Raw genomic sequence first — 22,931 nt, 5'->3', positions numbered from 1 at the left:
GGGTTTATGATCTCCCCTTTCTCTTTGGATTGCATTTATGCAATTAGAGAGGAAATGCCAACAGCTGCTACTTTAGTGGATGAAATAACAAAAGAAGTTGGTAAAACGGAGTTAACAATCTCCCAAGTGGCTTGAAAACGAATACCTGCATTACCTACATAACTGATTTACACAATATATAATGAGTGCAAGGCAGCGGAGAGGATGGAGATGCCTAAAGATAACTGTATTAGCTGGATACAGGTAACATCATTATTTCTGTGATGTCAAAGAGTACATATTGAAATGTGCCTTACTTACAGTACATGCCCTACAGCAAATCCCTCTTTTTGTTTCATTATAAAGAGGTCCATTACATTTTGTCTGGCTTTGTTCATACACAGGTGCTTGATGTCTTTCCCTCTTAAATGTTTCATAGTCAACACCTTCCTCTTAGTGGAGGTGTTCTTGTGTTATGAAGTGTGAAACCCACCAGCACCATGCTGTTTCACTGGCAACAGCACCAAGCAGGCCCTCAGAGAGTATCAGGTCTCTAAGCACACATGGCAGACTCTGAACGCCGGGCCAAAGCTAAATAAATCATCAGAAACCTCTCACAGTCGCACACAGCCACAGCCAACAGTTATGAAAGAAATCCACAATCTTTAAGGGATGGAAAAATCACAGATTCGTCCCATCTGTCCCCCTGACATACAGACGCCAAGACAGTAGGAACAGTTGAGGGGAATACAAATGCGCTGAACCCTAAGTAAATGTGAATGCTGACAGAAAACCCACAAACGTATATCTATAAAGTATACAGTATAACGCTACATCTGAGTTCCCATCATTCGGCCTTGTAAGCAGGATTCATTGTCATTACTTCTGAGGTTATGCACTTTCTGCAGCGATGTGGGGAGTTTATCCGTGTGAACTGAGAAGATTGTTGATGAGGGAACGCTGTTCGTTGAAACATTTCCCAGTAACTCCCTTTTTCATTGAAGTACTGTGGGAGGGACAACACTCAGAGATATGTTTGAAATGCAGCAGGGATGGAAATGTAAAGGAATTTCTCTAGATTTCTGTCTGTGGGAAAAAAAAACCTTGAGGAGGACAAAGGACAAAAGACAGACGTGGCAAAAGGCCAGACAGAGGAGAGGAGGTGAGGAGAGGAGAGGAGAAGAGAGGAGAGGAGAAGAGAGGAAAGGAGCGGAGAGAGGAGAGGAGAGGGGACAAAGATTACTTTATCTAAAGGTCACGTAAGGATGCTTCCGATGGGAACAGAGAAATGAGAGGAAAGACAATTATCCTCTCCTTTAATTGGACATTTTATTAGCTGTAATTTGGCCTATAGTACTTTTTAGTCTTGCTTTATTTTTTATGTTGAGATGTTTATATTTTACGTTTGTTTATTTCCTACTCTTTTAATTTTCACACTATGTGCAATGCCTTGTTTTAACATGCTGCTGTGACGAAAAACAATAACCCTAAACCGGGATCAATAAAGTAAATCTTATCTTATCTTAGGAAGCCCTGTTGGTCTCAGGGGATATAGAGGAGGCATCAGGTGAATGTGGTGCAACAACGAACGACAGAGAGAGAAATGGAGAGCACAAGAAAATCAATGAAGACAAAAGAGGGATAAGACATTCCTCAAGTCATAATCTGCAGCTTCTATGGGGAAAAAGGAAAAAACAGAAGCCAATGTGAGAACAAATAAATATGAAATGTAGTTAAAAGAGGATATTAAGGCTGGTGTGTGATCAGTTTGAAAGCTGCCTTGTGTTTTCCATGTGCACGGGACAGTGAAGAGGATCAAAGCAGGTCAGAGGAAGCCGCTTCAGAGGAACGAGGAAAACTCCCATTTGTCTTTGTCTGCTTCAGGTCTGCACACCTGTGAGCTCTAAGTGTGTCTCTGTGTGTAGCGGCTGCGCACATCTTTAAGTGTTTCAGGCTGGAGGTACAAAAGGAATTCCTCTCAGCAAGGAGTCACGTTTAACACACTATGACTTCATACAGCCTGATCATTAATGTACCCTCATGTGGAGCTGAGGCACATTATGGATGTTCACATGCACTCTACAATCTGTAATCGGGCACTGTTTTAGGGTTTAGTGTTATTATCAGTGCATGTGTGAGTTATGTTCCTGCTCAATCGATTAATGGTTTATGGTGGTGTCTTTTTGATCTCTTTTTGTTCTTAAAACGTGTAAAACTTAAACTGACTAATTGAATTGACTACCAACGTATATGTTATTTCATTTAATTATCCTTTGATTCACTGCATAGCAAGTAAGAAAATAGTGTGAAATTCCCGCAAAGGTCTCGTATACAACATAGAGAGTGGGTATTTATAATGAAATAGAACTGAGAAAAACAGCAAACCCTCACATTTGAGAAGTAGAAGAGATTAGCTTTGCTTAGAAAGCGACCATTTATCAACCAATTGCTGCAGAGCCGCTAGTCTCCCTCCCTGAGAAGGACCCTGAATAACCTATCAGCCACCAGTGATTAAATTGAGTTTCTCAATTGGAAACGGCTTCCTAATACCCATGAAATATTGTTCCTAAACTCATACATTATTTGAAGTTATTTAAAACCTAAAGCCATTCTGCTTTAAGCCACACAGGGCTCAGCCCACTGGAATCTCTGTCATCTTCATTCCCATGCTAAAGAAAAAGGTGGCTATGGTTAAGATGGCTGAGGAATGAGGGCGGCCACAGGCTCAGACTGCCTGTCAGACCATGACAACTCCTCCGAGGGAGGATAAAGAAATGGGCCAGACAAGAAGAAAGAAAGCAGCTTCCTGCGTAACCCCTCAGTGTGCTGAGCTCATATAGACGTTAAGACTGACAAGGGGGAACGAACACTTTATCAGCTCCTCCGCAGAGCGAATGTGAAATTACTCAAGAGTTGTTAATCCCCTTTGATTTAGATAATCACTGTGTGAGGACAGGGCTGCTGCACGAGGACATCTTAGAGAAGGTTTTACTGTGACACAATCTGCTGAAATATATATCTATTTCCTTTTGAAGTGCGTGAACCGAGGACTTGTTAAGTTTCTGTCATTCAATGTCAAGTTGCTAATGCCCATAAGAGCCTCTCGCTTTCTGATATCCCATTGCCAGTGTTTGGCTTTGTTGACACAAACCGCAGCGTTCAAAGGGCAGGTGAGTCCTCCGATGTCACATGAACCCACCGACCTCTCTGCATCCAAAGACTCACATCATCAACAGCTTCATCTCTGTCTATCCTGACATTCCTTTCACTTGCCCATTACAAACAGCAGCAGACCCACTGTAAACGCATCCCTCCCTCCCAGGACGGGCCCAGATGCGGCGGAGTCCCAGCTGCTTGTGTTTAGTAAACATGTCCACAAGCCGCCGGCAGTGAGTGACAGGGGATCTGAGCGGGGGGGCGATCCAGTGGAGCGAGGCTGTGGGGCCGCTGAGAGCCACCTGGACACACCCACAGGGGGTCTGATCAGAGAGAGGAAGGGTTTCAGCCTCCGGACACAGCCCACACACACTCTCAACCTGACAGGATAAATATTTGCAAAATGAGAAAAGTCCTCTCATCACTGCTGGTCTCCAGGCTTGGGGAGTAACTGATTAATTGCAATAGGATTACGTAATCAGGATTAAAAAATAATGGTAACTGTATTCCCTTACAGTAACATTAAAATAACACATGATCAGATTACAGTTAGATTTCTAAAAATGGGGATAACTAGCAGGATACAATAATACTAAATAGCATATTTGTGTTTGTTGTAAAAGGAGCAGATTTCTTCTGTACTGTTCTGTAGGCGAATACTTTAAGAGCGAATCTATACTCCTACTTTTTTATGCTAAATATCGTGGTTTCTTCTTTTCTGAGGTTACATTGTTCTGTTGTCTTACATAATAGGCTTCAGTAAAAACATCTTATTGATATTTCCTTTCTTTTTTATTTAGTTTCATTGCATTTGATATTAAGGTGATCCAAAAGTAACAGAAAGTAACCATTACTTTTATATTTCGATGTTCAGATGAGGTTACTGATTACATTTATTTTACAGGTACCTAGTAATTGTAACGGATTACATTTGAAATTAACTCTCCCATCCCTGTCTCTGAGCTGAGTTAAGGTCTGTGTTCAGTCTTACTCCTGGTCATAAACACCCTAACTCAATGATTTCACCATCTCATCCCCCGTTTTTATTCAACAACCTTTTTTTAAACTATCAATGCTGTGCACTTTATTACAGGCATAAAGGTCCTCACTCCCCTATTCACTGTCTATATAACGTATTCAAGATGCATCCTGTCCTCACGGCTGGGATCAACATCAGAGCAGGTTTTTACGAGGACAGATGTGAGGACTAAAGGTGATGCTTTGAAGAGGACCCTGACAGCTGAGAAGAAGCAGATGATGGAGTCATTGATGCTGAATCAGCAGACAACACAACACTGGAGAGACAACCACGTAAAGAGGGTGTGTAAATGGGGACAACAATGAGGACAGGAGGCAGCCGAGCAATGTGGGCCGCCGGCACAGGAAAAAGGAAACCAACTGTCAGGAAGACAAAGGGACCTGGGAGATGGGTGGAGATGGGAGTAGCTCTGCACTCATTGACAAGAGGATACAAGAAGTGAGGTTTAAAAATAGGATGTAGAGGAAAGAAATGGTCATGTATCAACACAACTGAGGATTACCATAGGATCAAAAAAAGATATGCAAAAGAGATATCCCCGGGTGGAAATTGGATTTTCTTAACAGATGATCCATTTTAGAATACAATAAAAAATATGTAAATGAACATAGGGAAGTTAAAGTAAACATGCACATAGTACAAGAGTGTATAAATAGGTTTACATTTGTAAATTAGGATTTGCTGAAAACCAGATTAGTGTTCAGTGGAATACAGTATAGTAGTGTTTGCAGAGGTCGACTCAGTTCTTGTACTTAAGATCAATTAGAAATACTTAAGTGTAGTAGTCTTCAAGTAAAAGTCCTGCAAAATGTTACTCAACTAAAAGTACAAACGTATTGGCATCTAAATATACTTAAAGTACTCATTATGCAGATTGGCCCATTTCACAATCATATATATATGTGGTTCATAATTATTGATGTTTTTATCAAGCTGGTAAAGGTGGAACTCATTTTAATTACTTCATGTAGGCTACTTCAGGGTACCATGCAATCCAGCAGTGGAAGTAGAAAGTAACATAAAATGGAAATACTCAAATACAAGTGCCTAACAATTGTTCAGTACTTGAGTATATAGTTACTTAACACCACTGAGTGTATGTATTATAACAATATAAAGACACAGTAAAGTGGATGCTCTCCTTACCTTTTCTGGTACACTGAGGAGGCTGAGTAGGTTTTGTACAGCCCGGTCTTCCAGGTCGCGTGCACAGACACAGAGCTCAGCGCGAGGACCAGCAGCGTCCAAGGCAAACTTTTACTACAAAGCGCGGACACGCTCTCCATTTCCGTGGCATCAAAGGTACAGCCAGAAAAGTTGAAATGAGCCCAGCTTCCCCCGGTAAGAAAACACACCGGTTAGTGGATCCAGCTCGGTGGCGGAAATGTGTCAAACAGCCCCGGGTTGGCTGGAGAAGACGAGCATCCTATTCACTAAAGTGGAAAACATGCAGTTTACTAAAACACTGCCTGACTCTGGTTTCGCTGCAAAAAACCATAAGAAAGAAAATTACTGCCCCATAAATGCACGCTTCTCTTTAGGCACTACCTTTGACAGTGAGCCACATGTGAAAATAAACCTTAAATACTGTGTGTGTGGGTGTTAGGTGTGTGTGTTGCTGTCTATCTGCTCTGCCTACCTCCGTGTGTCTGCGCATAGCGAGCCGAGCCTTCACTGCAGCGGGCATGAAACTACTTTTATAGTCTCCCCGGGTCTTTTAAAAGCGCAGCCTGCTTCTTTTTTTTTTTTTTACCCTGCCCCGTTTCAACCTCTCCCAGAGCTCAGGACAATGCGTGCTCAAGGGGACGGCGCATTACGCACTGTAGCCTATTCTGCTTTAAATTAATTATGGGCTGCTGCTGCTGCTGCTCAGTCCGAGGCTCTCCTGAAATCACTGGAGCTGTGCCGGTGATGAGTAAGCGTTTTTTTGGTGAACACACAACTGAATACAAAATAAATGATTACTTAGTTCTGGCTTATTGAAACACTATATAGTTATATTTGAACGCCTATAAAGGTTCATCACAGTATTGTTCATGCTTCAACATCATGTACTGTCCTTGTGCATGCAGTGTTGGAAGAAGTACTCAGATCCTTTACCTAAGTAAAAGTCCTGATTTCAAATGTTGTCCCTAAGTAAAAGTACAAAAGTATTTGCTTCAAAATGTAATTAAAGCACACAAGTTCTTCTTCTGCACAATGGCCATTTAAAGATGAATCAGTAGGCTATAGCATTTTTTGCTAAATTCAAGTTTTAAAAGTAGGCTACTCGTTTCTCTTAATCTTTTCACAGTATTGTATTATGCTGTTTTAAAACATGGAAGAGCATTTTAGTGTTGTAGTTCATCAATGTGGTCCACATTTAGATACTTGAAATGCTGTGTAGATGAGTAGTATGGTACTGCATTATACCCTATCAGCATATCAGGTATTTGATATGTACAAAGTAAATGTTAAAAACAGTTAAATAATTGTAATGGAGTAAAAAGTACAATATCTGCATCTGAAACGTAGTGGAGTAGAAGTGTAAAGAAGCAACAAATGGAAATACTCAAATTAAGTACAAATATGTCAAAAAAGAACTTAAAGCAAAAACACTTGAGTACATGTACTTAGTTAATATCAACAACTGCATGTATTTTTGTATCTATCTATGCATCCATACATCTACAGTATCTCCACATCTATCTGCATGATGTGTCGTCCCCCCCCCCCCTGGTTGTGTTTAGCAGTTGTCTGTAGCCTCTCTGTAAAAGCCATCATATGGACAGTGGCAGGAGAATAGTTGAGGTTACTGTAACCGTCCTCCACCAACCCAAACATGTGGGACATAGGTTTTAAAACAGCCTGTAACCAAAACGCTGCGGCTCTTCTCCAAACCAAATACCTGGCTGGCACTGCAACCAGAAACTGGGGCCCAAGATGTATATCTGCGGTTGGGGGTGACTACACCTCTCGGGCCCCATGGGCGGAGCTGCAAGTCCCGCCAGCTGCAAAAGATGCAGCAAAGAGTTTTGTCACTGGCTGTAGTTTAGATGATGTTCAGCTCATGAGTGATGGTGTTAACACTTTGACACTCACAGTCAGTCAGACTGGCACTAATCACCCCCTATACTACAGTAAGAAGGTGGCAAACATCCATGCCCTCAAATGGGATTGAGTAAACCCACCTGCTCTCAATAACATAAACGGAAACTGTTAGGGATTGGGGGGTAGGGGGAGGTCTGGAAAGTTGTGTGTCAGAGTTTTTGTTTCAGGGCACCCACAGTATGTTATGAGGCCGCTTGGCTCAGGCAATAGTGCCAACAGGAACTGCAGCAGTTTAGGGTAAACGTAAATCCCTCCAGTCACGAGCAGCTGAAAATAATTTTGACCTCTGAGGAGAGGGACGGGGGCCATTTCCATTGAGAGGATTCCTTTCCCTTTATCCCGTATTATTGTTTCATTCCTGATTCCATAATTTCCTCAAAAAGAGCTGCATTATTGTCTGAGCACTTAATGATAATCTGCTTACTCATATGAAGTGTAGGTTCATTAAACAACATACCATTCTTTCCCTCTTTTCAAAAGGGAAACACATTCCTCCCCTCCTGTGTTAGGTCATAAACGTGTCCTAATCTTCACTCTTTATGATAGTCACACCAGTAAAGAGCTGAGAGTGGGCCTGTCTAACCTTTACCCTCAGCCATTCAGAGCGGGGTCTTAAAGGCTACATAATACAGTAATCACACGCAAGACAGTGACGTCATGAGGAAAGGCCTCTCATATAAAGAAACCTCATTGTTAACACACATTTTCATGTTGCTGATTTCAGCCTATAGGAGATAGTCGGACCAGCATATCCATAATTAGAGCAGCACATACACAGCTCAGGCTACATGATCATAAATGTATGTAGCACACATTATAACTTAATAAAATCTGCCTTTCTGTGACCTCACTGCCACACTATCAGCCCGATCCTGCGGGGGCTGTCTGATTTTAAGAGTTAATTTCTCACCTGCTTTGGCATGCAGACCTCAGCAGCCTCGATTACTCAGTGCTGCACTAGATCTGTTTGCAGTAAAGCACACACTGCTACCTTTACTGCAGAGAACAGCTGAAAAGATACTTGGGTAAAGTGGAAAACTTCAGCAGCCTTTGGTCAATGGTTAATTTTCCACTGTATGTAGCAGATTGTGTTCCCTTCACAATCTGAGCATGGCATCCAGCATCTGCTCAGCTGTCCTTTTTAGGAATAGACAGATGTATTGGTTATTTCGTTCAAGAAAGACAGATAGACATGATTTTAAATTATCTGCAAACATTTATTCATAAATACAAAGGTAAAAGACTAGTAGGCCTGAAAGATGAGCCACCATAGCCTGCTGGCACTTTAGCGCACTGTAGCAGCCAAAATAAACCCCTGTTGCTACTGCCCAGAGTGAAGAGCTCAGTACTGATGTCTGCTGCCATCTAGTGATACAAAAATGTAAAAAAATACAAGTCAAAATTGCAGTTTTCTTTTGTGCATCTATCAACTTTTAAAACTCTTTTCTCATAACTGATTTGTTTTCCAATAAATCAAAGGTAAAGTGTGTTTTCTCTTAAAGAAAGCTGCTATTAATTATGAATAATCAGCATGTCTGAACAAACTGTGTGAAAGCTGAACAGCTCAATGAAGCCCATCTTCAGTCAGAGTTGAGGCATAGACAGACGCCCCGGAGCACCCAGTGGGAGAGGTGCATGGTGGTGAACAGGTCTGCCTCAAACACCAACCCCACACTCATTGCATTCCTGCGCAGAGAAGTGGTGTACACTGGTGTCCGTAATGTATTCTGCGGAAAAGAACACACCGATATGCACATGAGTTAGAGGGGGGAGAAATCTAAATAGTGAGGTACTGTTTGGAGGTCTTTGTTGGTCCACACCTGTAATCTCAGGCGACTAGCTTCTATGGGGATGACTTTGAGGATGGGAAGTTCAACAACCAGAACCTTTGGTTGACTCTTCACCAGACAGCCATTCTCCATGTCCCAGTCGGCTCCCTCTAGATACAGGCCAGACACATAGCAACCTGCAGGGAAAAACACCATGAGCCCCTTACACCTCATCCCTTATAATCACTTAGCAAACTGTGAGAGGTATTTAATTACCCTGTCCAGGTTTGTCACTAATCTCGTCCTCACTGCGGTACTGAGTGACCTCTGTGTACAGCGTGGAAAGGTCCAGAGGCCAACCATTTTTCCTGCAAGCGGTTTGAACCAGGGCAGTCAGGTAGGACTCTGGGATGTGGAGTCCAGACAGCCACATCACCTTTGGCTCTCCCTTCTCCACCTGGTGGACACAAGATACCCAGATACAGTACATTACATGTTACTTGTTAGACGCTTTTATCCCCACAGGAGCAAATTGGGGTGAAGTGTCTAGCCCAGGGACACAACGACATGCTGACTGCAGTGGGGTTTGAACCTGTGCTCCCCTGATCCGAACACCAACGCATGCGCCACATGCCTCTGTGTCATCATCAATAACATAACATAAGATAAGATGGACATTCTCAAGTTGTTATTCAAAGGCTACATATGATCCGTGATAGCGTGTCCTTCCTTACCCAGTAGCTATACTGTTCATACCGCCTCTTGAAATGGATCATCCAGTTGCCGAGGGACTTGAGAGTGTCAGGAGCCAACTTCTTCCAGATAGCAGGGATGTGACCGTTAAAAAGAGCCCGAGCGACCTCATCCAACTCGCTGCTCATACCCACCTCTCCAGACAAAGCCTTGAACACACAAGACAATCAGAACAAATCTAAACCCATGAAAAGCACAAAGACGTTACATCAGTGTGTGTTTCCCCAATATCTTGTTGTCCTCCCCCTCCTCCTCACCCTTTGCAGCTCGAACAGAGAGCGCTGCATGCAGACCACTAGCTTGTTGAAGCGCTCCAGTTCTTGAAGCAGCACCACTGAGGTCGGTGAAATGTCCGTGCCAAACTTTTTACAGATCACGTCTATGTCGTATAACTGAGGCAGCTTGTTCTGAATGTCCTGGGCCACCTGGCTGATAAACTCATCCCTGCTGATGCCTCCACCAGAGTCACCTGAGGCAAGAGAGAGCGTTCAAAGGCCTTAAGAGAGAAAGCACTTACTGTAGAAGCACGGTTGCAAAGATTGTAAAGTAAACATCCTTACAGTAGCAGAAAAAGTATGGAACACCTTTAACTTCCAACATTTTTTAATATTATAAAAGTCAATATGGAGGCAAGCACCGTAACAATGTCTTTCTTTGAATTCAATGAATTGGCAAGAGAGATTAAAGGTGCCAGATCCCACCTGTCTGAGGCTGCAGGTCTATTAGGTGACTCCACATGTCTTTCGCTGCCTGAGTGTAGTATCCTATCTCTGCATTGGAATTCAGACCCAACACTTCTGGTGTGTTGGCCATCGGCAGGTTCTCAATCTCATCTGTAACACATAGAAAGGTAAAGTTGTGAGTGATGACAGCAACTTTCTTAACCCTTAGATGCATAAGTGGGTTTGACCCGGTGAGGTGGTTTTCTTGAAGTATCTTTGTAATTACATTTTTTGATCATTTCATATTCCAGCTATTCTTCAACAAACATGTTTTGGATATCATGCCATTCACATTTTACATTTTAAGAAATTGTAGTTTTTGTATTACTACCCCAAGCTTCCATAAGTGGGTCAAAAATGGGAACCTTTGATTCTTATCACCTGTGGCTGTCAGGAATACATTCACTGTAGACCACACAGACTACATCACTAGTGAGTGACACCTCTCAGTAAGGTTATTTTACACAGCTAGATATGATATCAGTATAATAATAATAATACATTTATATTTGTATAGGGCTTTTCAAGGACTCAACATTGCTTTACAATATAAGGGAAGGTTAGGGTGGGGGGGGGTGTAGGACTATCAAACGTGATCAACCGGCATGGATTGATGGGGGATGGGCTATGAGTAGACAAGAGGAGAAGAGATGAGTTTTGAAAAGGGACTGGAATAATGAATAAATAGATAAATATAAATAAATACTGGGTCTCAGAATAGCGGAATCTTTGGGACACCAATATGTTCAAAATCGGTTTTTTTTCAAAATGTAAACATATTTTTCTATAAGATTATAAATAGGAAATTGATATAAAATGTTTCTAGTGTGAACCAAAATATAATTTACTAAATATTATACAAATGATTTTTCTTAACCAAAATGACAAAAAATGGCATAAAAACACATATATATTCTTAATACGGGGTCCTTTTTGACCCACTTATGGAAGAGTGTAGCTCGCTCACTGTGCACATCTAAGGGTTAAGGAAAGATTGTAGAGAGATGATGAAAATAACAATTGGAACAGAACAACTGACAGTATATATGAGTCTCAGGCCCGTTTGGGGATCTTGTAAGTTACGTCCTTGTGCTGAAGAAGTTGAACTGCCGAAAGGTGTGAACAGGAAGCTCCAAGTACTCGGTCCATGTAGACGGTCAGGATCCTTCGGTCAAGAGGCTATCGATGGCTCGCCCACCATACGGATCACCTATTGAAGCATTTGTACACATCGCGTTTAATTACGCCAGTCTAACCGAGCAATATAAAACAGTATGCTAATTTAAAATACAAATGCAGTTGGACTTACCTCCCCAATAAGGATTTGAGACTTCCCATGGGATATCGCTATCCTTCTTGGTTGTGAGCTTTTGGTCAGGTATGTGTTCGGATCTCCATACTCACCTGTTAAATACAGGGTATATGCAGAATCCTGAATGTCAAATTTAATACCCTTTTAAGACCTTTTTTAAGACCATTTCCCATACATTTTAGACCTCATCGCAACTTTAGAGTTCTAACCGGTTACTTGCAACACACTTTTACCTCACATTTACTATATTGATCTGTAAGATAGCAAAACTAAACAGAGTGCAGACAGCACTACTGAAGCCCTCTTCTCACATGAACTTCACCTCTTCCTGTGAAGTCAGGTTTTAATGCCAGTATGCTGCTTTGTTGCCTTCTGTAGACTCTGTGCTCTTTCATTTCCAGTAAAACTCCTCAGAAAACATTAGAAACCAGTATTTGACAATACAACAAACGACAATTGACAAACTTTTTGAACTATGGAAATATGTTAAACTTGGTGGCTTCAGGCGGACGGGCGTAATGCCATAAGGAGCTCCCTCACAAATACCCAGTGCGGTTAAATTGGCGCTGGGGCACGACTGTCCGGGGCTAAGGACCCTGGCACATACGGACGATGCTCTGACGTCTCACCCTCACCATTTGTCATATGTTTACAAAAAAGGATTTATATGTTATATGCTTCTCGTCTTATATAGACTATATTTAGGGTCGTATATGTGTTGACTTTACTTTAAAACTAGCAGTATCTCTGTGATCCTTGTGTATTTTATAGTTTGGCTTAGGGACCCCGGCCACCACACGGTAAAACGCATACGCAGCGCAAGAAAGGGCTTTCCGTTACCACGCATTTCATTCTAAATGTGTCCGTTCACACTGGACCGCTGTTGCAAATGCTGGAACGGATGTAGTCATCTGTCAGGCCTGTAGTGGCGCTGCTGNCAGGCTGTGTTTTTTGTAAATTGTGTAACTTTTTTTATTATAATCTTTTTTTTATTTTTATCTTTAATAAAAACATTAAGCTGTCTTTGGCTCTTTTCTGCTGTACCAATGTAAATGTCCCCTCTGTGAGACTAATAAAGGTATTCTGATTCAAGTGTTGAAACCACATTGAAGTTAGTAGCTTTAACTCTTTTACTTTATTGGGGACTTCAAAACATCTCTCCAGGGACCTCAGATTTCAAACGTCACAGTCAGAATTTGTGGGAAAGAAAATGTGCTTAATTCAATGTCTTTCGAGATGAAATGTTATTTTACCCCACATATCTGACTTGTACTGAGTTTATAAAATCTGAATTATTCGGATCCTTGTAGTTTCCGGAAATTCAAATTTTGAGTTACACGTTGGTTAACATTTGAGTCATCACATGTTTTCCTGTTTGAGTCCTGACTGACGGTTTCTCTCCCTGCAGACGAGTCCTTAGTTCTGGATCGGGATCTGGAGATCCAGTTGCAGGTTCGGCCCGTCTCGGACTCCGGGCTGCTGTTGCATGCTGGGACAACAGCTGAGATGTACCTGAGTGTGGTCCTCAGCCAGGGACAGGTGAGACTGAGCACACCAGGGAGGGTCTAACCAAAACTGGGGACATTTTTAGTGAATTTTAAAAGGAAAAAGTCATATTAAAAATGATTATTGAATGATTTAAAAGAATATATGTAAATTAAGTTTGTGTTTTTGTGCAGGTGAATGTTTCAATAAACAGCGGCAAAGGTGAATTCTCTACCTCCTTAACTCCTGAGGAGCCTCTGTGTAACGGACGCTGGCACACCATCACAGGTCAGTCTACAAACGAATTATCACTGCGTCAAACTAAAACAAAAAGGTTTCGAGTAAACAGTTGCACTTTAGAACTTTAATTTTTTTCGTCAATAATAGTAGATATTGTGTGTGTGTGTGTGTGTGTGTGTGTGTGTGTGTGTGTGTGTGTGTGTGTGTGTGTGTGTGTGTGTGTGTGTGTGTGTGTGTGTGTGTCCAGTGGTGAAGAAGAACAACGTCCTGCAGCTCCGAGTGGACGCAGCCAGTAAGCAGAGCGTCGGCCCCAGACAGAGCCGCTCTGCAGGGGGCTTAGAGACCGTTTACCTCGGAGGGGTCCCCGGTGAGTTCACATTCACACACACCTCTTTGATTTGTTCACTATTCAACAAATCCCGTTCCCTCTCCTGATTCTGCCCTTTGTGTGTTTTTTGCTAATTGCATGACTTGATCTTGATTTACTTTGACGACTCCAAAAGTTATTACATGTGTATTCTTGTGATCTGCCTTCTATCCAATTAGGTGTATTATCTTTGAGTGCGTCAGTTATTGTCATTGACTAATCTTTTGATTTCATTTTTGATTAATGGGTTTAGTTCATACAATGTCAAAAAAACGTTATCATGATTTTGCAGAGATCCAGAAGATGTTTGTTTTTGTTTTGTTTTTTAATAAGTCAAAGTCAACTTTATTGTCAATCTTCCAGTTTGTGTGTACAGACAGAGATCGAAATACCGTTTCGTACGATCCCGAATATAAAAACCAATATATATAAAAATATGTTTGCAAACAAGTATATACCTATATACACAATCAAAGACATATTTAAAAAATGCACACATTAAGACCTAAATAAAAACACAACTGTCAATATATACAAAATACCAGTCACTTCAATATCTTTGAGAATGTGCATTAGTGCAAGATTGTCCATAGCAGCATAAAAAGTGTAAAAAGTAATAAAAAGCTAAAGCCAAAATGTACAACTTGCAACTAAGAGACAGCAAATTGTCCTCTCTAGAAAGAGACAATATTATAATTTATTGCTTAAAATCTGACAACTATTTCATCATTTATTAGCATTTCTGATTGAATGTTTGCTTCTTTTAAAAAATAAAAACTCTTAAAGGTCACCTATTATGCAAAATCCACTTGTTCATGTATTTTCTACATAAACATGTGTCCCCTCTGTGGAAAGAGACTCTTAAAAAAAGATTCTCTCTCTTTTTGATCGATTTCTATAAAAACCTGTCTGAAAATGAGCTGATCAGATTTTGGCCACTTTATGATGTCATAACGATTTTTCGGTTTGTGTAACCAATTAGCCAATAATCATTGCCCTAATTGCTCGCCCCTCTCTCTCCTCCAGATGGCGCCCCATTTCCCAGTCTCCCCGCCGGTCTCCCTGTCTTCCACGGCTGCGTCCGCCTGGCGATGATTAACCAGCGCACCGCCATGCTGTCCAAACCGCTCGCCCTGCACGGAGCTGTGGGCACGCAGGGCTGCCCCCACATGTAAACCCAACACACGCAAAAACAGTCTTATCCTCACATTCCCCGACTACAAATTACTGGTGGTGGGTGCCATGTTACTGTAGCTAATTTAAAATATATATAATAATATTTATTTTCTATTTTCAGAAAAATGTATATTTTATATTTGACAGTTTGTCGTTATTACTGGTTTGTTTCTGTGCTACAGGGTGCTATAGCAACAGCTGTCTGACCGTAGAGGTGCACTGAGTCACTGCTACCACATATCAATTCTAAAACGTGTAGTATATTGTAAATAAAGGCAACAAAGCTTTAACTTGCAAACAAATGAAAAGTACATTATGTCAATCATTCAAACACATTTCCTGAATTATGAATTATATGCATTATGTTTTAATAAGTGAACGATGTGTACAGCTGTTTATCGTGCATCTCTAGCGGAGAATGTTAAGAATTCCTACTGAGTCGGTACACTGTAATGTACGAGTCCTCAGGCAGCCGATGGAAACGCTGCCTGTAACCGGGACAGGACTGAGCTTTGGGATTATCAGAGTTAATTAAGTCTCTAAGATGCATTTAATGAAAGGTTGAGTAATTACATTGAAACAAAGGAAGAGGAGATAAGAGCATTTAGGTCATTGGCTGTTTGATTTGAGTTTAATTGTTGCTTGTGTGACCATAATCCTCTTGTCTCCTCGACATTAGAAGTCCACTTGTTCCTCCTTCACACATAATCGTGTAATTCAAGGTGCTCAAGATCTGTTAAAGTAAAGCTTACAAAGTTCTGTACAAAACGTGTTAAGACTGAAAGATGTTATCAATATATGTTTGCCTTCCATAAGTGGGTCTTTTTTGACCCGGTGAGGTGGTTTTCTTGAAGTATCTTACATAATAATTACATTTTTTTATCATTTCATATTCCAGCTATTCCTCAAAAAACATGCTTTGGATATCGTGCCATTCAAATGTTTGTAGTACTACCCCAAGCTTCCATAAGTGGGTCAAAAATGACCCGCATGCATTTTCTATGGGAAAACGTTTTTTTTCAAAAATTATAAATAGTGAAAAGTTAAATATAAAATAGTTCTAGTGTGAAACAAAATATAATACAAGTGATTTTACTTAACCAAAATGACAAATGGCATAAAAACACATTATTCTAATACGGGTCCTTTTTGACCCACTTATGGAAGTGTCCAGTCACTCGTGCATCTAAGGGTTAAATAATAATTGAACATGTCTTTTTATTTCATGGCTAATTCTTTTACACACAAAAATGATCCCACTTATAAGAAATGTGTTCTCGTTGCGTTATTTAATTTCCAACGCAGCCCATATTTTCTCTGCAGATCTTTTCTATCCACTTAGGTGATAATGCTGCTTTCATGTTGAAGTTACTGTAAATACCAGTTTCCCACATTAATGGTTTTAATTAAGACCGAGACAAAGACAGCTCCAACGACTTGAATCATTTATCAGTTGTTTGAGGTAATTAATCCTAAAATGTATGAATGTAGTGCTATATTGAGAGTATTTTAAACCCTCACAAGTCGTGAGTGCAGCACAACGTCCCGTTAGCAGGCAGCGTTCCCATCTCTATTCCGTCACAAATGTAAACGTGTACCAAACACGAGTGTGAATCTTGTATGTAATATAACCACTTTTTAATGAAATATCTCACAGAAGGAATAAGCTGTCCCTCTCCCTCACTCCTGCTCCCCCATGTGTTGTACATGTATTTTTAATAAAGTTTTTTTTCATACAAACTGTTCTCTCTGGTGTTTGTTTCCCATTTTCAAAAGATGAGTCTTGAGGCGTGTTGTTTTTGTTTGCCAATATGATTTTAATAAAGAGTGAATTAGAAAGAAAAAAAGCCTTACGATTAAACAGAAAGGAACCAATCACATTGAAACACTGGTCACTTTCACAGAGCTGCTGAAGAAGGTAGTCATCGTAAAAACAAACATGTGTTAGCCGCTCTGCTAACTCTTCATCCTGAGTGAGGCGCTGTGTGCTGCATCGATACAGAAAGGAGTAAGACCATTTGAAAGAGAAGGCTCGGCAGTTTGAGCTCTAATCCAGACTCATGTCCTCGTCGTCCTCTTTCTTCCCGTCTCCTTTACTGCTCTGCATGGCTTTAGCAAACGCCTCCACATCTGACGAGGAGAGAGAGAACAATGTTACAAATAATAATACATTACATTTACAAAGGGGAGTCATTCACTTTTCAAAAATAGGTTTTCTTGAAGTATCTTTGTAATTACATTTTTTTATCATTTCATATTCTAGCTATTCCTCAAAAAACATGTTTTGGATATCATTCCATTCACATTTTAAATTTACATTTTAAGAAATTGTAGTTTTTGTATTACTACCCCAAGCTTCCATAAGGGGGTCAAAAATGGGAACCTTTGATTGTGATCACCTGTNCTTGATAATCCATGATATGGCGTTTCATCACTGCAGTATTTAGTTTAGACAGTAGCTGCCGGGTCCCGCATGAGCTCAGCCCCCTCTTTTTTTTAATCAATTTTTTTTAAAGCTTTATACCCAAAATCAGCACTTTTGAAACAGGAAGTGAAATAGAGGGATATGAGGCATGGCTAGAATGGGTGATCTGTTTGGTATTTTGAGCAAAACACTTCATAGACATGTTTTTTAATTTTTTATATATATCTGAGACCTATGCTATTGCATACAAATAGCATGATAGGTCCACTTTAATGTTGTTTTAATACTGGGCAAACATCAACTTCCTGTATTAAAACACACTGTCATATTGCAAAGTAATGGCTATTTTCAGTCATTGTGTGCTTTTAATAGTTTAATAGGAATGAGAGCAATAAAAGTAAAACAAAAAACACCTCGTACACATTTTAAGATGAATCTATACCAAAGATCTAATGCTGTGCTGCATTGAAATAGATTGAAAATAAATCTGACACTGATGGTTGTGATGAGCTAACTTATTTTAGTTCTAACACAGTGCTGGACTAGTCACAAGCCCACGACAAACAGACTAATGTCTACTGTCATTATTTTTCTACTGCATGCTAGTTCTTTTTGCTCTAAAGAAACAACTTGTCAGTGCAGGTCTTTATCAGCTCTCATGCGAATATATCAAACATCACTAAGTTTGAACTTCTGGTAAATTTGAGCGAGTGCTCTTTGATTTGTTTAATCTCACCAAGAGAGTTTCCTTGTTGTTATTGATTTGGATGAATCCTGTTGTATGTACCCCATTCTTCGTTCTACAACTCATATATGATTTAGATGAAACTAGACAATCCTGCGTACAAAGTGTTCACTAAAGATTTACAAATATTTCATTATCTTATAACCATAGGCTAAGCATCAACAATGTATCACAACACTTCTTAACAGTCTCTAGCTCCTGATGTTGCAAACTGTACTTTAGTGAGTATTTTGCCTCTTAGAATCNGACGCTCTCGACACCCCCCCCCCCCCCCCTTCCACTCAAGTCGTCATGAACTAAATATTATTTTACATTATACTTTTTGTGTTACAACAGGAGAGTGGACCTCCTCCTCGACGGACCACCCCACCAGGCCGGGGCGGCGACGGGTTCGTCCAATCGGGGCGGACCAGGACGATCTCGAGGGTCTGGAGGAATCTGTTGTTATTTTGTTTAGTTGTTCCCGGGTTTAAATATCAACCTAACGTAAAATTTTTCGCAATTCTCGGCTCTATGTACACACTGTCTTTCCTTCATGTGCCTTACCTTACAAAACTTACGTGATGCTTGTGGTCAAAATGTTAAAAGACTTTATTATGAAAAATACCGATAAACATGGCTGCCACTCCTTCCTCAGGCGGGGCCTCCAGGCTGAGCACCACTCAGGCCCCCACCACCCCCGTGACCCCTGCTGCCTCAGCCGCCTCCCCTACTACTGTTGCTCCCTCCACACCAGGTACAGCTTTAGCACAGGGACCTACTACTACTCTTTATTAACTACACCAATTAAATCACCTTGAAACAACTCGATAGCCAAAACAATGTCCCTCCTCATTGGGAACAAATCAAATAATAACTGAGTATCCATTTGCTGATAGTAGAGAATCTTCAAACCTTGTGTCCCTCCAACACCCAACTCTAAAAAGAGTATCAAGAGCTACATTTTCAACAACCTATTTGACCCTTTTGCTTTGTGTTATCTGAACAACCCTTCCCCCCCCCTCAGCCTCAGCTCAGACCCCGCTGACCCCCGCCTCTGTTGGGAGCCCCGGCTCTCACCAGCCCATCCAGCTCAGTGACCTTCAGAGCATCCTCGCCACCATGAACGTCCCAGCAACCTCAGCTGCTCAGGGAGCCGCAGGTGAGTGACAGAACACTGAATGTAGGATTCAGATTTAAGACGTCACTGCTTAGCAACAACACAAACCTCAGCCTCAGCTAAATGAGGGAGGGCGGAAGTCGAAGAGGAGAGATACTGTCAAAGGATAGAAGTTATCCCTGAGCCTAAACTGACTCCTCTCCTGTGCTGCAGTGGACCTAGCGAGCGTTTGCACCCCGGAGATGATGGCTCCCATCCTGACCAACGCTGAGGTCCAGAAGAGGCTCCTCCCCTTCCTGCCCAGCGGGGAGAGTCTCCCACAGAGCGCCGAGGAGATCGAGAACACCATCAGCTCACCTCAGTTTCAACAGGTAACGCATACACACCCAGGAGCTCCAAATACACAGACGTGCTGATCCTCTGCTGAAATGAAAACACCTTTACCTTGTGGCCCCACATACGCTAATACAATGTGATCATAAGCTCCTGATTGTGGCTGGTTACTTCTTGGAAGGGAGAGTTCATTTGCTATCTGTAATTGTTAAAGGGTAACACAGTTAATTGAATGAGACGAGAGGAATGTTTTATTGCTGTAATCTACCACACTGACTGGTTCCTCCCTCCCTCCCTCAGTCCATGAGCATGTTCAGCAGCGCTCTGGCCTCAGGTCAGCTCGGCCCGCTCATGAATCAGTTCGGTCTGCCGGCTGAGGCTGTGGAAGCCGCCAACAAAGGAGGTAAGTGTGGAGAAAAGGAGAAATGGACAAAGGTTGTCTTTTTGTTATATTTAATAAAGAAAGTCAATATAGAAGTGAAATCCATCTCAAATGTAGGAACAGAGCTACTTCACCTCAGAGGATGGAGAAGTTCACAGCTCACAGTCCCACTGTATAGTAGAGAGAATAGCCAACTGGTCCCACCCTTAAAGTCCCTTAGCATCATCTAAACATCCCCACCATTAAACCCCCTCGTCCTTAACCCTTTGCATATCCCCCTTTTTACCCTTTAGCCCTCCAGAGATGTAAATCCTGAACATATGTCTCTGTTAAACACAAGACTACAAATACCCTTTAACCCTTAGATGCACGAGTGACTGGACCCTACACTCGTCCATAAGTGGGTCAAAAAGGACCCGTATTAGAATAATGTGTTTTTATGCCATTTTTGTCAATAAAAATCACTTGTATTATATTTTGATTCACACTAGAAATATTTAATTTTTCACTATTTATCATTTTATATATATTTTTTTACATTTAAAAAAAAAACGTTTGGAACATATTGATGCAAAGATCTCTGCAATTCTGAGACCCTCACAGTATTCCAGTCCCTTTTCAAAACCCATCTCTTCTCCTCTTGCCGGTTGATCAAGTTTGATAGTCCCATACCCCCCACCCTAACCTTCCCTTATATTGTAAAGCCATTTTGAGTCCTTGAAAAGCCCTATAAAAATATAATGTATTATTATACTGACAGGTATCAGATCTGGCTGTGTAAAACAATCTNGTGTGTGTGGATGGCTAGTGTTGCTCATGCTGGAGGCAGAGAGGACACTCCCAGTCTGATTCAGCAGCATCAGTGTCCGCCTGTGATGCAGCCACCGCCTTCACAGGCGGTGGCTGCATCACAGGCGGACACTGATGCTGCTGAATCAGACTGGGAGTGTCCTCTCTGCCTCCAGCATGAGCAACACTAGCCATCCACACACACACACACACACACACACACACACACACACACACACACACACACACACACACACACACACACACACACACACACACACACACACACTTATCTTATCCTATGTGGAATTTTTGCCTGCAGACTATTTTAGCATCCTGGCAGAGACCGTGGAACATGTTGGTGCAGCGGTGAAACACATGAGATTTCATACTGATTAGACAGTAACATCAGTGATAGCTAGCATCAAGGCAACTTATAAGTGTAGTTTTTGTAATGAGGGAAAATAAACACTATAATGAAATCAAAGGGCTTCTCTCTGAGTTAGCACAAAATCTTTATTACTGTGCTCTCTGCCGCTGTTTCTCCTCAGGTGTGTGTGTGTGTGTGTGTCTCTCACTGTGTCTCCTCTCTCTCCACCCTGAAGGAAGCGCCAGCTGCAGTTCCTGTTGGAGGGGCGCGGCCGGCGTGCAGGACTGAGTCCGGAGGAGCTGCGGGACAACGGGAAGCTGCTGGGAGAAGGCCTGAGCCGAGCGCTGTTCAACTACCCCAGCAGAGACTGCAGCGCTGCAGAGAGCCCGGAGGTCAGCTCAATGCACGCTGTTCAGCAGCATCTAGCTCAATATCACATATTACACATATGTCTGAGGGGGCTTTACAGAGCGGGGGCTGTCCTTAGACTCCCAAAGACACCCCACAATTAAAGGGGAAAGCATTCGGTCCTTGGAAGAAAGAAATTCAGATGGATGTCAACGTTTACTTTATTATTTTTTGTTTTTGTTGTTTTGTTTCAACCATTTTACTCTGTAGCACTTTCATATTTGTATATTCAAATGAAAAGTGCGCTTATAAACACAATTGATTATTACTATTATTATTATTATTATTATTATTATTATTATAGTAGCCTTGTTGTTGGAGAGACTGCAACAAAGTGACCTAAAAGTTAGAAAAAACGATTTCAGTCTCACATCCATCCGTCTCCCAGCCCGAAAAGTGTTCTTAAGTTGTGCAGGGACATACCAGACACCCACAATGTCTCTGTAAAGTGTCCATTGTGGCTGACCTGTATCAACCTGTTGTCCATGTAAGGCCTTACAGCAACGGCCCTTAGTCAAATCCAAACTGCTGTCCATGGCCTGTTGTTCCTTTCTCTGTCCGTCTTTCCTGTCTATCTCCGGCTGTTCTATCCAATAAAACAAAGAAATTAAGCAAAACAATTGTTTCTCCATAACGGCTATACAATTGCAACAGAATTACATATTTTATCGTAAATTGGCAAAAATCTGTTTAAGTTTATTCATCTCAAGTCATCAAAAGTTAAGGATTACGTTTCTCCAAATAGCTTTAGGACGGTGATTTAAAAAAACGAAATCTGAAAATGAAAGCATATTTTGTGTGCTGTAAATAAGCATTTTAAATGTGACATACAGTATTTGTGACTCCTGTATTAAATAAACATGCTCCCCAGTATGTTTTGCAAACAAGGGCTGTTTGACTTTCTGAAAAATCAATATCACTCTATCCGCAACGGTAACACTTTATGGTAAGGTACATGAATCATCATGAATTCATTCATGTAGTTAGTACTTCATGAACTATCAGTAATGTGCAAGGATTAATATTATCTCATGCATGACTTAATGCAGGAACAATACCTTAATGAATGCATCAACTAAGGTATCTCAATCATCAAGACTTCTGCCAGTAAGTCCATTCTATAACTGCAAGATGTTCTTTCAAAAGTTTCTCAGTTCGGTTTCCCCTAAGACGCCAAATTATTGATTTGTAGTTAATCATGATTACAACACTTTGAATTCAACAGACTACATGCACTGCTGTGACCGACAGACCGGGTCACCACTTCATTTGAAGGGGCACAAACATGATGA

At 41.3% G+C, this 22,931-nt stretch overlaps 2 protein-coding genes across 2 annotated transcripts in view; both read right to left on the bottom strand.

Moving 5' to 3' along the window:
* Positions 1–6,002, bottom strand: part of emid1 (EMI domain containing 1) — a 16,977-nt gene extending 10,975 nt beyond the window's left edge. Inside the window, exon 1 of the mRNA XM_010795607.1 lies at positions 5,321–6,002. Coding sequence (XP_010793909.1) covers positions 5,321–5,460 — 140 coding nt within the window. The 5' untranslated portion in view covers positions 5,461–6,002. The remainder of the gene's footprint in view (positions 1–5,320) is intronic.
* Positions 6,003–8,460: 2,458 nt separating this feature from the next.
* Positions 8,461–22,931, bottom strand: part of LOC104965793 (dynein heavy chain 10, axonemal-like) — an 18,114-nt gene continuing 3,643 nt past the window's right edge. Inside the window, exons 9-14 of the mRNA XM_010794804.1 lie at positions 10,488–10,619; positions 10,044–10,255; positions 9,768–9,935; positions 9,310–9,490; positions 9,085–9,230; positions 8,461–8,991 (exon numbers count right to left, since the gene is read on the bottom strand). Of these exons, the coding sequence (XP_010793106.1) occupies positions 8,845–8,991; positions 9,085–9,230; positions 9,310–9,490; positions 9,768–9,935; positions 10,044–10,255; positions 10,488–10,619 (986 nt within the window). The 3' untranslated portion in view covers positions 8,461–8,844. The remainder of the gene's footprint in view (positions 8,992–9,084; positions 9,231–9,309; positions 9,491–9,767; positions 9,936–10,043; positions 10,256–10,487; positions 10,620–22,931) is intronic.

This window comes from Notothenia coriiceps, unplaced genomic scaffold, assembly GCF_000735185.1.
Source record: "Notothenia coriiceps isolate Sejong01 unplaced genomic scaffold, NC01 NC01_scaffold00037246, whole genome shotgun sequence".
Taxonomy (NCBI): domain Eukaryota; kingdom Metazoa; phylum Chordata; class Actinopteri; order Perciformes; family Nototheniidae; genus Notothenia; species Notothenia coriiceps.
Note: the sequence above shows the minus strand (reverse complement) of the source record. Positions and strands in the feature narration are given on the sequence as shown.